This window comes from Marmota monax, unplaced genomic scaffold (genome assembly GCF_021218885.2).
Source record: "Marmota monax isolate L192 unplaced genomic scaffold, Marmota_monax_Labrador192_F-V1.1 WCK01_AAM20220418_F8-fsc00024, whole genome shotgun sequence".
NCBI lineage: Eukaryota > Metazoa > Chordata > Mammalia > Rodentia > Sciuridae > Marmota > Marmota monax.
Genome location: NW_026695224.1, coordinates 4,324,305 through 4,338,903, shown reverse-complemented (window position 1 = coordinate 4,338,903; position 14,599 = coordinate 4,324,305). Strand labels below are relative to the sequence as shown.

At 36.0% G+C, this 14,599-nt stretch overlaps 1 protein-coding gene across 1 annotated transcript; it reads right to left on the bottom strand.

Moving 5' to 3' along the window:
* Positions 1-969: 969 nt before the first annotated feature.
* Positions 970-13,815, bottom strand: Cnep1r1 (CTD nuclear envelope phosphatase 1 regulatory subunit 1). The gene is made up of 6 exons (XM_046435103.2): positions 13,691-13,815; positions 12,566-12,637; positions 9,602-9,675; positions 6,175-6,284; positions 5,997-6,051; positions 970-2,322 (listed from the first exon to the last, which is right to left on the bottom strand). The coding sequence occupies exons 1-6, from the start codon at positions 13,713-13,715 to the stop codon at positions 2,281-2,283; spliced, it is 378 nt and encodes a 125-aa protein (XP_046291059.1). The 5' UTR covers positions 13,716-13,815; the 3' UTR covers positions 970-2,280.
* Between the last annotated feature and the right edge of the window lie 784 nt (positions 13,816-14,599).

Here is a 14,599-nt window from a genome sequence, read left to right as displayed (position 1 = left end):
CACTCTTAACCATATTATAAAGACTCTTAAATTTTTAAGTCAGAGATTTGAGTTTTGATGTTGGGAATTGAAACTGGGGGTGCTAAACCACTGTGCATATCCCCAGCCTTTTTATTTTTGTTTTTATTTTGAAACAGGGCCTCACTAAGTTGCTGAGGCTGGCCTGGAACTTGTGATCCTCTTGCCTCAGCCTCCCAAATCACTGGGATTACATATGAATACCACCATGTCTGGCTTGGCTATCTTAAATCCTGGGAACCCAGAGTAAGGTCATCACAAGTCTGAGACTGCTTTCCCTACTTGTAAAATTAGAGAACTGTTCAACTGTAACTCTCCCAACAGTGTGGAAGGAGGGAGGAGGGGATGGAGGTGGTGTTGAGAAACACATGTGGCAAGGATCCTTGAGCCATTTCATCTGGAGCAAAATTTTTTTTTGGGAAATGAGATGTTCTGGTAGAAATAAAGTGAAGAAATTCTCTGGAAGGGTAACAGAAGTTTTTTTTTTGGAGCCAATGGACTCCAAGTAGTCTGGCATCAGGATATACCTTTCAAGTGCATGCAAATGCATACAGGCATATTTTTCTAGGGGAGAAGAGTCAAGATTTTTATTAAATATTCAAGAGTTCATAACTCCAAAAACAATTTAGGACCTATAATTCCCTCTTCAGCTTTATAGTCTTGGAGGAAACTGGCAATCTAAGTTTGTAAAAAGCAACATGAGAAAACCTGCACTTTCTGATTAAAAGCCAAATGTTACTAGGTTATGATTAATAAGACATATTAAAGGTAACAATAACCTAATAAATTAGGTACCTACAATTAATGCTTCAAATTTGCTCTACTGGATACAGAGTTAAGGTAAATTATCTCATTTGGAATTGGCCTTTATCTGATACAGACAGTATGTTTAAAATATTTTTTTTTCAGAGTTACATACTTACATAAAGCAAAGAAAAAAAGTCTAATCACTAGTTATATATAAAGTATTTATTTTTATGCACACATTTACCTACAAAATTTACAGAAAATAAAACAAAGCATAATATATAGAATACCCTCTAAGACTTCTTAGGAGCAGAGGGTTTTATTGCTGCAGTTCGAAGAATAAATTTTTTTTTACGTGTGAAAGCCAAGATAAATACATTTATGTTAAATGGCAGCCTTGTTAAAAAGTTTTTGTCTTATTATTGAAATTTCAGCTTTATGTTAAATGAAATTTAAAAGATTGCTCATGAAATAATTTAAACTTCCAAAATCTTCTATTAAACAGGTAAAAGGCACCTCCAGTACTTTAAAATATTTACAGCAATCCCAATAGTTTAATTTTAAGGGTTATTATAGTACATGTGGCTGTTATACATACACAGTATGTCATTAACGCTCTCTAAACAGTGAGAATTGTAGACTCTAGTTTGTGGCACCGCTCCTGTGTTATCCTGGGAATGGAGCAGGACACTCAGTCACACCTGTATACTACTAGTGTAACAGTATATCCACCACAGCATTCAATCCAATTATCTAAAACGACAACTATCAAATCCCCAAACAATACATAATTTATAACTAAAATTGTACATTCAGAAGACTCTGGGTGTTCTTAAAATTCTTAAAAAAATATAAAGTATATTTAGCATTAAATGAAAACAGTGAACTGAAAAATATGACAATAGATGTGAGAGGTCAGTATCTGGTTTAACAAAAATTGTCAAAACATCTATAATTTCTTACAACATAATGGAGATGAGTTTTCCTCAGAATAAGCGGAATCCAATGTTTTTCCTGCAGTACAATTAAAAGAGGAGTCACGAATGAAAGGCACACATAATAGCTGGTTTTGAAGAGCTGTGGGGATGGCAAGCAGATGTTCCTGAAAACACTGGTGCAGGAGAACAAAGTCCACACAACATTTTCCTCTTTAACATTGGCATTGATTTGCTATTTACAGTAGTTTGCAAAAATACATTATAAAAACTGAATGAGGTTCTGTTTCTAAGTTTAACTTAGTAACATACATACATACTTCATCTGCAAAAATCTTCGCAGGTGCTGAAGTACTAAAGTGACACTAATACTGAACACAGGTAATCAAAGGTACCAAAGCACTGATAACTTGAGTCATCACCATCATCAGGATAATTTGGGTATATATTGCACACTTCTTGTCAGTTGTTCTATAACCTTCACATATCCAACTGCAAAAGGAATCCTTTATGGCTTTTTGCTGTATCACTTATTTGAAGAAAAGACTGTTTTAGGTCCTATAACAATGAGTGCAGATTGTCATTGAACGTGAGGCCTAGGTTTCAAAATTAGTTTTCCTGTCTGTAAAAAAGAAAAATAATGTTTTTCAATATAGTTCTATTAACATACCACCATTTATTTATAAGCTTTAAAGGACATTTGCAGGAAACCAGAAATACTTAAAAATAGAAATACTTCTCTATACTTAGTCAATACTAAACAATTAATAGTTATGTCTTCAAAGTTTCCTTTTTGTGGACTGAATTATTACTTTAACACACATGCACAAAGTTGGGGGTGTAACTCAAGGGTAGAAATCATGTTTAGCATGCATGAAGCTCTGGGTTCAATTTCCAGCATCAGAAACATAAAAAAATAAAACCACACATATACGTCTTTATTTGAAGACCCTGCCCACCGGTTACCTAGAAACCAGCCAATCAATCCACTTGATAAAATGCCAAACTGGTACAATTTATACTTCTTACCAAAGTCTGACACAAAAACCATTTCTCCTTTCCAATTAAAAAAAAAAAAAAAGTTTTAATTTCTTCACAAAAAAAGTAAAATGGTTTAGAACAATTAACATTTACACACTGCTCTTTAATTATGTTTGAAATTTCATAAATAAATACCTTTTCCATTGTTTTATTCAGTATGCTGGTAAAACTGTGTAAGCTGAGTCAAGTTTACAAAAAAAAATCAATAAAAATAATAATAGTTAAGTGCATGTTACATAATCCAAACAATTCTGGGAATTTATCTTATGGAAACTAGATTCAAGTGCACAGATATACGTACTATTAACAATGCATTTATTCAATATTTATCAAACACCTACTATGTGCCAGGCCCTGTGTGAAGTGCTGGGATCTAGTAATGAACTAGACCAAGTCCCCTATCATCATGGAGCTTAAGTTCCATCATAGAATACAAACACATATAGTATGGAAAGTAGGGAAACAACTGTATGTTCAATGGGGGATTAAATTATGATTCATAAAAATGGGACAATATGCAAATAAAAAAAATCAAGACCAAAAATGAGATAAAGGACCTGCATGTGATTATTGCCCAATAACTGGTGGTAAAAGAAGCAAATTTGAAAAATCTAGACCATATTCTTTTTATAAGTCAATAAGAGGGCTTGGGGATTTAGCTCAGTGGAGGGTGGTTACTCACATGCATGAGACTCTGAGTTCAATCAGGAGCCCCCAGCACTCCTGCTCCCCAAGTCAATGAGAATATAAAACATGGTGGTTATTTTCGCTGGTGAAATTTCAGGTGGTTTTAATTATTTTTATCTTCAGTTTAAATGTGTTATTTAAACTGTATAGATTTTGTTTACTTCTTGATTCTTTCACTTAAATTTTGATCATTTAGTTTTTGGTAATTTCTTGATATCTTAGAATACTTTTTCCACTGTTTTACTGAGGTATAATTTTGATGCAAGAAAATGTGCAAAGGGCTGAGGGTATAGCTCAGTGGTACAGCATTTGCCCAGCTCGTGTGGCACTAGGTTTTAGGCTCAGAGTGAACACACACCCAAACAACCAACAATGACCAAAGCAAAACAAAACAAAAAACACAAAAGAATCTTGTAGTTTTGAGTTTGATAAACATGATGTTCAGTAGTCACCACTCTGAGCAAGCTATGGAACATTACCACCCAGAAAAATCCTCTGTGCCCTATTCCAGCCAATGGTGTCTATTCCCTACTCCATAGGGCCATAATCACTTTCAGCTTGGCCCGTATTTGATCTGTGAATAAACTGGATTGCATGTCTTCTTTTGTATCTGCTTTTTTCAATGTATTTCTGAGTTTCATCCATGTTAATTCATGTTTCACAATTTGTCCCTTTTAAATACTGAGTTCCACTGCATGCACATACCACTATTTATTTATCCACAGGGTTAGCCTATTTTAAATCTATTTTTAATCATAAGATATTAACGAAATCCCATTATATATTAAAAAAAAATCAATACAGATACTCTAAGGCCATACTTTCTACCTAACTCAAATTCTAATTCTCTCCAGAAACTAATTCCAGCATGGGTTTATATTCACAAATATAAATAGTAAAAATTTCATGTTTCATATATGAAAATATTTACAGGTGAAATGTATCACTTGGGATTTGTTTCAAAATAATCAGGAGAAGAATGCAGGCAAAGGAACATATAAAATAGGAATGGCTTTGAGTTGATTACTGACACTAGGTACATGGAAGCTCATTATACTCTTCTCTTTAATTATATTGGAACATTTCCATAATTAAAACTTTAAAAAATGGTATCATACTATACATATTGTTTGGTAATTTGCTTTTTATGCCTAACATTCTGTTTTGGAAATCTCCCTTAGATTTATTTATTTTCTAAGACATGACTACATCACAGTCAATTTTACCACTCCCTTGTTAAGAAACAAAGATTGTTTCCATTTTGTCAATACTACAAAAGATGTACAGTTAACAGCCTTGTATTTGCTTCCTTCTTTCCAAGTGCAATGGTCCCCCACCAGGTGGGTAGAATGGATACATCTGGAGGCCTAAGCCTGCACATTACAATTTATAACAATAATGAAAAGCTGCTCTCCAAAATGGCTGAATCAATTTAAATTCCCAACACAGCAATATATGGGTACATCCACTTTACCATTAGTAATAGAGTTATCAAGGTATTTAACTTTTGCCAATAAGACAGGTAAAGCAAATGGAACTATTTCACTTTGCATTTCCCTGATAAAAATGTCTAGTCTCATGCTGCCAAGGATGGCCCCAAATTCCTAGGCTCAAGTAATCTTCCTGTCTCAGTCTCTGGAGTAGCTGGGATTACAGGCATGTGACATTGTGACCAGTTAGCAATGTCTTTTTAAACATATTTAAGACTTTAATCTATATGGAATTTAGTTTTTTTATTGATGCAAGGGGAGAGCTAAATTCATTTTATTCCAAATGAAGAGCCAATTCTTTCTCTTACTTTGAAATACTATCTTTTATCCTCTAATTCTAAAAAAAAAAAATGTGAGTTCAGTCTTTATTCTTCTCTACTGACGCAGCTGTTTTCTTCCCTTATTGCCTTTTTTTCCCTTTTTGTGGTGCTGGGAATGGAACTCAAGGCCTCACACATGCTAGGCAAATGCTCTACTGCTGAGTTACATTCCCAGCCCCCTCATGCTTCTTTTGAGTTTTTATTCTAATTTTATATAATGAACAGGTATTATTTAATTTTTTAAATGGAGGTAAAAAATACTTTTATAAATAAAACAAGCAAATAGAAGGTAACAATCAAAACTGTGAGACACTTGTAATGCACTGGTCCTCGATCTACTGTTTAAAACACAGCAGGCCATCTATCTATAGCCCACAAATTAATGTATGCCTTATTTTACAAAGATACTGAATACCACAAGATATAAACCAATATGTTTTGAGCTATTTGGGGCCAATATTTGTCATATTTTATTGAATCTAAGATGGCTTCAATTTTAGGACATATCATGACTGCATGCCATTAATAATGATTAAACTGTCAACTCTGCCAATTTAATTGATACTATTGATTATTATATGTACCTCAATTGTAGAGATATTAAAATGTAGAAAACTGTGTCTTAGAATCAACACTATAAGAGACATTCTATTAATTTCAGATATAATTTATTATTAATAAAATGTCTGTTTTTCTAAAGCTAAACACTTGAGTTCTTTCATGTAGTTCTACAATTTTCTAACAAAAAGAATACTTACATCATCACAAGACATATTGTACTCTGCTAATACTGTTCGACATCGAGCTGCTATACTGAAGAAATTTGGTCAAAGGAAAATTTCTCATTTAAAAATAAGTTTCTAATAAGCACCTAGATAACCGAGAAAATGCTTTAGTTTTGTTCAGAGAATAAAGTCAATTGGTGGTAAAGGATACATTGACGGTGCAACTACTCTCTTGTGTATTCCAGCAAAGAACAAGCCTATTAGAGTGATACAGCTAATTGTGAAAAATGGATGATTCCATAATGATGTGAAGAAGGACACCTGTAAAAGAAAAGTGTGAAATATAAAAATGTTAAAATCTTAAGATATTGATTGCAACCTCCGCACTTGTACAGAAATAAATGTAGTATTTTTATTATCTAAAGTACAAGAATTTGATGACTTCCAATAATCCTAGTTATCTTTATTGCTACTCTGTAAAACTGAAAATGATGTGTATAAGATACACATATAGCCCCAATATAGCAAGACAATACAGCAATATCCAGTCTATTCATTTCAAATACTTGAACCATTACAAATTCATTCCTATAATCAAAAAACAAGCCTATTATAAATATTTATTAAATTCTGTGTTCAGTGAATGAAGATGAGGCCTGTAGTTAAATGTGATCTAGCTACTTTCCCTGTAAAAGTTTCCTTAAGAGTGGGGCCAGCTCTGACATTCACAACCTGGTCCTGGTCAAGTCTGCCACACTTCCCCACACGTTACCTTCCCTATGTGGCTAACTCCTACACACAAACCCTTATAAGGCTCAGCTTCAGCAACACCATTTTTCCTCCAGGCAACAAATGAGTTTGGTTTTGAAACTACTGAGATTTTTAATGGTTACAGAATATTCAAGCAGAGAAAAAATGATTCATGGCTATCTGAATAAAACTAGAATTCAAGAGAAAGAAAAGACTTTTTTTTAGACCTGAGTATAATCTCAGATGATGGTAGAAAACGGGACAACACAAAATTCTAAGAAATGCAGAGGGACAAGAGTTTAGGACCTACGATTAGAATAAGAGAGGGCATCTAAAACACATGACTGGGAAATAAAACAGGCTGATCAGAGAGAGAACAAGCATTTAAGAGAATCTAGGGGAAATCAAATTGGATCAGTTAACTAGATGGGACTAATAAATTCAAGCTAAGCACATCCCTACTCCACTTCAGATGTGTCCTATTTTTTTATTTGTTCTTTTTAAATATACATAGTAGTAGAGTATATCTGACATAACATACACGGAGTGTGACTTATTCTAATTAGAACCCCATTCTTGTGGTTGTACATAATGTGACGTTTCACTGGTTGTGTAGTCTTACATGAACACAGGAAGATGTGTCCTATTTTTAAGACAGAGAAGTAAATACATGTGCATATTTCAAAACAAAGAAAAGCACCAGGTAGATGGTTCAGCGAGGCATTATTTTAAAAAAATCTGCCAAATAAAGAGATGAAAAGCTGAATATATCAGGACAGAAGAAGCACCCCAAAAAGATGAGATCCTAACGAGAGGCTAATATTCCAGAGGAGTGTTTTCCTAAAACCTCTGAGGACAGTTTTGATTCCTGTAAGCCAGCTGTGTGGTCTGCACAGTTAGCAGATATAATGCTTTACTTTTTAATTTTAATTACGTCAGTCAGTTTTAGCCTCTTTTCCTCCATATTAACAATCAACTGCCTCCAAACAGCAGCTGTCCCCTTTGACCAGGCATCTGCTGCATCCCTTCTCTCACAGTCTCTTCCAGCTAGCATATGGCTTCTGCGTTTGCAACTCCTGCTTCAGTCACAACTGCTGGTTAAGACTCTTGTCAGGTTTGGGGTTATTAAATACTGAAATAAAAAGAGCCAACCCTAAGGCTAATGGTTATATTCTCACCTAATTTAGAAAATTATATTAACTACATAGTTTTGGTTCTATTTCAAATTACATTTAATTCTGTGTTTTATTAAGATCTCAACTAGCTGAAATCAGCTTATATTTTTCGCAATTAGAAGTCAGACTCATTTCCCAAGATAGATCTTTTTCAATCTTCTTGCCAGCCTCTTTCTACTCTAGCCCTAAAGATGAGTACCAAACGCAGCCTTGAGATCAGAATTTTACAAATGAACACACAGGAGAGTTTCCTGTCTGCCATAAAACCCCTCTATTAACATAAAACTCCATCACCAACTTCCCTTCCTTCCTTATCCTTTTATATATCCCCTTTGGTGAATAGTCAAGGAGACTACATGCTAAATAAACCCTGGCCATCTGAAATTCCATTTAAACTGATAACAAAAAGCTTTACTCTATGTTTTTCTCTTGCATAACCTAAAAGCTTATAAATAAAATTGCAAGAAGTAGTGTTCTAATTAGAGTTTAAGGGGGGGGAGGGTGTAGCTCAGTGGTAGAATGCTTGCCTAGCATATATGAAGCACTGGGTTCAATCCTGAGCACCACATAAAAATAAATAAATAAATAAAAATAAATTAAAAATTTTAAAGAGGGGAAAGGGATTTTTAAGATTTGTGAAAATTATAACATTGTTTTTATCTAAATAAAAACTGCACTGGGGGAAAAAGTTCATGAAAAAATTGAAGACTAGTGCTTCTCTAATAAAAAAGCCAAAGTTTGAAATTAAGGCACAATATAGTAGAAAGAGGCAGAAATTTGAGAAACATTTTATCAGCTTTCATCAAAGAATGCTTCAAGAAATAACATTATGAAATCTGTTATTGCATTTGGTATAGAAATGTTCTTGCACAGTGCCCAATGGGAGATTTCTTGGCATTTCCTATATTAAACTCCAGGCAGGAAATTTTTTACAGATAAATGCTGAGAAAGAAAAACTTTGCTAGCTCAAGGACTGATACATGTGTTCTCCTCACAGACAATGAAAAGCGTAGAATTAACCTGTGACTTCACTGATTAGGCAACTCAGATTAATTGATAACTCAATTCTGGTAATTGTATGGGGTTACATAGCCTATATACCAATAACCTGGTTTCCACCTCCTGGTCTTTTTTTTTTTTAATACCTTTATTCCATTTATTCATTTGTATGTGGTGCTGAGGATTGAAGCCAGGGTCTCACAAGTTCTAGGCAAGCACTCTACCGCTGAGCTATAGCCCCAGCCCCGCTAATCGGGTTTTTAATCACACTTAGTTTGCTATTTTGTCATGTTTCCTATAAAATCACCCCAAAAGCTTTATAGGATGAAGAAAGGTATTAACAGAGATAATTCAGAAGAAAATATAATTTATAAAAGCTGGCACTGATGACACTAAATAAACAAAGCAGGACAGAGATGTTCACACTGAAATAAACAAAAATGAGATGTAAAAAAGTGGAAAATCTGTTCACAAGCTCAGCAGTGAATTGAGAAATAACATAAATGGAGTAACATTTCTTAGGCCTTTTCCCTTGTAAAAATAATTCACAACAATCAAAGTTTTCCTTAAGCAAATTAATGTAGGGCATATTTTAATAGAATGATTAATATCATTAGTAGTAGTTACAGGTAGCATATTAATAATACTTTACAATTAACAAAGAACTACTATATCTCATTCAATCTACTAAAGATTTTAAAACAAAACTTCTACCTTTTGTGTCTCAGGATCTATTAACCAGTTCCAGGCACCAGTAGCTGTACAGACAGATACCACTATAAGCAGCACTGATGAAAGATAAACACGAAATTAGTAAGCAAATGTACCCTTAATACATGACACTACAACCACCAGTTCCTAATAAATGACAGTCAAGGAATGTAGCACTTCATCAAATGGAAAATTCATTGATTGGATTAAAGAATTAGGAGAATTGCCACAAGACCTTGAGGAATTCTCTTAAATATTCTGAACCTCAGTAATTGATAACAACTTCCTTATTAGTTAAAATTTATGAGAATGAAGATTAATGAAATTAAAACCAAGAATCCAGATGGTGAAACTTTAATATAAGATTCTATGTTATATAACTTTCACTGTGCTTTGTGTCGATTTTGCAGATCTGATAAACAACCAAAAACTTCTCATTTTTTAATGTAAACAAGCCAAACAAAGACTCCTTTTTGAATGCACTGAGAATTCTGTTTAAAGGGTGCTGCCCTGCAGACAACTGCCTGCTGTTGAATTAACAAAGGTCAGTGTTAGAAGTATGGAGTCAGTGTGGAGCAGACCAATCAATATCAGATTTCCCATAAGGACTTAAAGGAAAGTCAGCATAGAAATTACAGCTAGTTTAGAGCTTGTAAAAGGTTTATTTTTTCCTACTAAGCTAGACTTATTTTAGAAATTCTAAATAGATCAGAAATAGAACTTAAGAATGAATGGTGTTACTAAAGAACTGTAAATGGGCATGAAGAGCTAGTTTATATTCTGAAGGTGAGGACAGCTGCATGTCTTTCAGTTAGGATACATAAAACTTTCAAATATGCAGATCAAAAAAAATACTAAAACCTTATTTCTTCCAGAGTTGGAAGAGTTAAATCACAGAAAAAAATTAATTTAATAACAAAATCAAAATTTCAAATTTATGTTCTGAGCTAAAAGAAATTTCAATTTCTTTTTTTAAATGTGGATATTTTATTTTTTATTTATTCTAATTAAACTCAATTTCTTATAATTCTGTATTTCCAGAAACAAATATACAATATCACCCAATTTTCTTCAAATGAAGTAAAACCAAAATTAAAATACCAGAAAGAACCTCATATACATGCTTCTTATTTGATTGGTGCATTAACCAAGCTGATGTCATTTATATTTCAGCACTGAGACACATGTCAGAGGAAGAGTAAAGTGTGTTCATTGTATCATTTTATAAAACAGCAGCATCATATGCATTTAAAAGATTCTCAAATAACAGTGAAACAAATTTTTGGGGGGAGCAATTCCTAGTTAAACCAGAGAATGAGATAAAATCATTACTTCAGGATTCTGACCAACCAGAATTGAAGTATATGATTAAAACTTCACAAACAGATCTAATAAAAATTTCACAAAAAATTCTGATGTGGGGGGGAAAACCCTTAACTTCAACATTTCTTTTTTGGTCCTGCAAACTAAGTTACAATTAGAAATGAATTGTGTTTTTGGGGTGCGGATATAGCTCAGAGGTAGAGTACTTGCCTAGCAGGCTTGAGGCCCTGGGTTCCATCCCCAGTACCACCATAAAAAAAGTATGACCTCAATGTGTGCTACTGTACTTTCTTCTAGGCAGGAATTAAATTTCAATCATGAACATCCAAGATATTAGCTCATTACGTCCCATGGTCTTATACAGAATTTGAAAACTTAGAACTTAATGAATTAAGACTGGTCCACAGCCAGCATGGTGGCACATTCAGTTATTACAGAGGCAGGGACAGGAGGATCACTTGAGCCCAGAAGTTGAGACCAGCCTGGATAACATGAGACCCCACTGAAAAAAAGAACTGGTCCTAACACAAGTTAGCAAAGCTTTTTGTTTGATATCTCTTCACTTATGTATTTGTCCATATTTCCTACATAGTATTTTTAAATGGGGCAGTAACTATAATTCATTCAAATAACATTTTACAGCACTGATATTTATGAATAGATACTAATAATGTGAATTGCTTGTCTGGGTCAGGCTCCAAAGCAGTGCAATTATGCAGTAAAATTCAACTAAGAAATTTAATAATCTTGGCAGATACACACTAAATATTATGATTTTAAATTTTCTGATGCTGGGGACTGAACCAAAGGCATAGCACAAACTAAGCACATACTCTACCACTAAGTTATAAATTCCAGCCAAAATGTAGTTTTTCTTTTTCTACTACTGGGGATTGAAACTGGGATGCACTACCACTGGGCTACATTCCCAGCCCTTTTCATTTTATTTTGAGACAAGCTTGCTAAGTTGCTGAGGTTGGCCTCAAACTTTTGATCCTCCTGCCTAGGCCTCTTGAGTTGCTAGGATTACAGGTGTGTGCCACTCCATCAAGCATTTTTTTTTTTTTTTTTTGAGTGCTGGGGATTGAACCCAGGAACAGTCTACCACTGAGCTATATCCCCAGCCCTTTTCATTTTTAGATAGGTTCTCATGATATTGCTCAGCTGGCCTTGAACTCTGAGTTCTCTTGTCCCAGCCTTGGTGGTAGCTGGGATTACAAATTCACTCCACTGTACCCAGCTGCCTTTTCTTAAAATTTATTTCAATACTTTGTAAGCAAATTGTAAAACTGTTAAAAAGGGTAATAAAATTTGTATTACTTGTTTTCTTATCTAAATAGTTATAGTATCTTTTATAACAAATTAAAGTGTATGTATTTTTATGGAAAAATTAAAATTCATCCATAAAAAATATGGTGTTCTTTTAGAGTAGCCAGTTACAATGTTCCTTTTCTTAAATATTTCTTTGTTATGCATTCTTTGTGATGTTAAATAAAGTTTAAAATTGTTTAAAGAAAAATCTTATGAATTAGTAAAGCAAGCATTTGTTAATCAGAAGTTTTATGTAAAAGCAAATCAGTCCTTCTAAGGGATAAAAGATCAACTATCACTTTATCCTCCCATACAAAACATTGAGGAACTTACTTCTCCAACGTCCAGTGGCAGGTTGCAAACAATGAATATATTCAGTAAGTCTCCTCTCGAAAGCCTTGAGATCTAGGTAAAAAGATTTCGGTTCTCTAATTAGCCACTCCAACTATTTTTGAATCTATCAAAAGGAAATTTTAGAAAGTGTTTCAGATCTCACACACCAACTTATGTGTATCACTGCACTGTTTGTTTACTGTAACAGTTTTAACCACGTGACAAAAACATTAGATTTCCAATTTCACGTTGAGGAAATTGGCTAGTTCACTTTTAGAAGCTTCAAAAACTGGTAGGTGGAAAATCAGCAACTTCAACGGGCACCAAAACCCAACGGCGGAAGGCTGCAAATCAAAGAATTAAAAAGAAGTCGAGTTCTAATTCTCTTGGAACCAAGAACCAAGAACACCACCAAAACCTTCGAGGACTGCCATTATCCGGCTGCGCCAAGTCTATTTCTTTACTAGACTTATTGACACCTGTAACGTGTGTGTGCGTGCATATGTATGTGTGTGTGTGTGTGTGTGTGTGTGTAAAGACCTAGCCTTTATCCTTATCCCTCTGCAAGGGTTACAAGGTGATCTGGGTGGCACCATCAAAGCGCCTACACCTTGCTCTAAGACCGGGGCGCCCGAGGTGCTTGCTCTGTAAAGGAGGTAGGGTTTCATTTTCACGCTGGTGTTTTTAAACCTTCAGACCTCGAAGCACTTCCTAACCCCGAAAGTTACCGGAAACCACGGAACCAACGAGGGATTCAGCTCTCAGCTCGTGAGGTTATCGGGTATGGAATGAAAACGAGTCAGCACCCCGTAACCTGCGAGGGGCAAGCGTTCGCCAATGAATAGAAAATAAAAGTACAGCCCTGCAGCAGCTCCGCGGTCCAGGCCGGGGTGGCCGGGGTGGCTAGAGAGCGGGCGCGGGGGAAGAGAGAGCTGACGCGCCGCCCCCGGCGTGGGGCCACCTCGCCGGCCCCTGCGCACCCCCAAGAAGCTCCGGGCCGCATCACTCCATCCTCCACGGCCTCCGCTGTCCGAGGGGGGGCGGTCTCCGCGACGCCGCCCCCACCCCCGAACCCCGCCGGCTACCGGGAGGAGCCCCAGGACCATCCTGGGTGACCCGCCTTACCTTCCGCCTGCTCCAGCGAGTTCATTTCGGGCGGCAACTCCGGTCACCGCCGCTGCCCCGTCCGCATCTCAGCCCCACGGCCCCCGCCCGGCCCAGAGCGCCAACTCCCACCTCTAACCGCTCCCTTCTACCCCTCCCCGTCGCACCGCCCCTTTACTTAGATCCGCTGCGCTCATTGGATACCTCTGCTCGACTCGGCAACTAAGACGATTTTCTATTGGCTAATTTTCGTACTAGCCTCGGGATCCAGCGTTGGACGGTCAGCCGGAGGGACCAAGAACTGCTGGAGGCCGGACTGATGTAACGCTGATGCCGCCTCCTGCCCCGGGGAGGAACTGCAGGTTACCCGAATCATTTCGTTCATTCTTACAGTCCTTCCTAATTCCCTGCTTGCTTCTTTCATTCATCAAATAGCGATTGAACGCCACTACCTTCCGGGCAATATTCTGGTCGGTTTCGAGGGATACAGAAATCCACAGGTTTCCCCCTGCCCTCCAGGAGCTCAAGGAGAAATCAAATATGTACAGAACTAGGTAGAACCCCAAATGGGGGATTCTCTTAATTATGGCACCTCTTTCCCAGATACCCAACCCCTTAAGCATGTCTTTCTTGCTTTCTTCTGACGTCGCCTATCTTTTATAAACTATAAAGAAGTCTCAATATCTATAACTTTTAAAAAAATCTGTAAGGGGTTGGGTACACTTATATTTGATGACTGTGCATTCTTGCCTATTTCCTGGTGATGATTCATTCATTCAAGAGTGATTTATTGCATGACGTGCTAGGCACTTTATACAATTATGAGCAAGATAAACAAGATTTCTGCCCTCAAAGTGTAGGAGTTGTAGCAAGCAATAAACATGAAAATAAGTTATTCCAGATAAGGATAATTTTATGAAGGAAATAGCA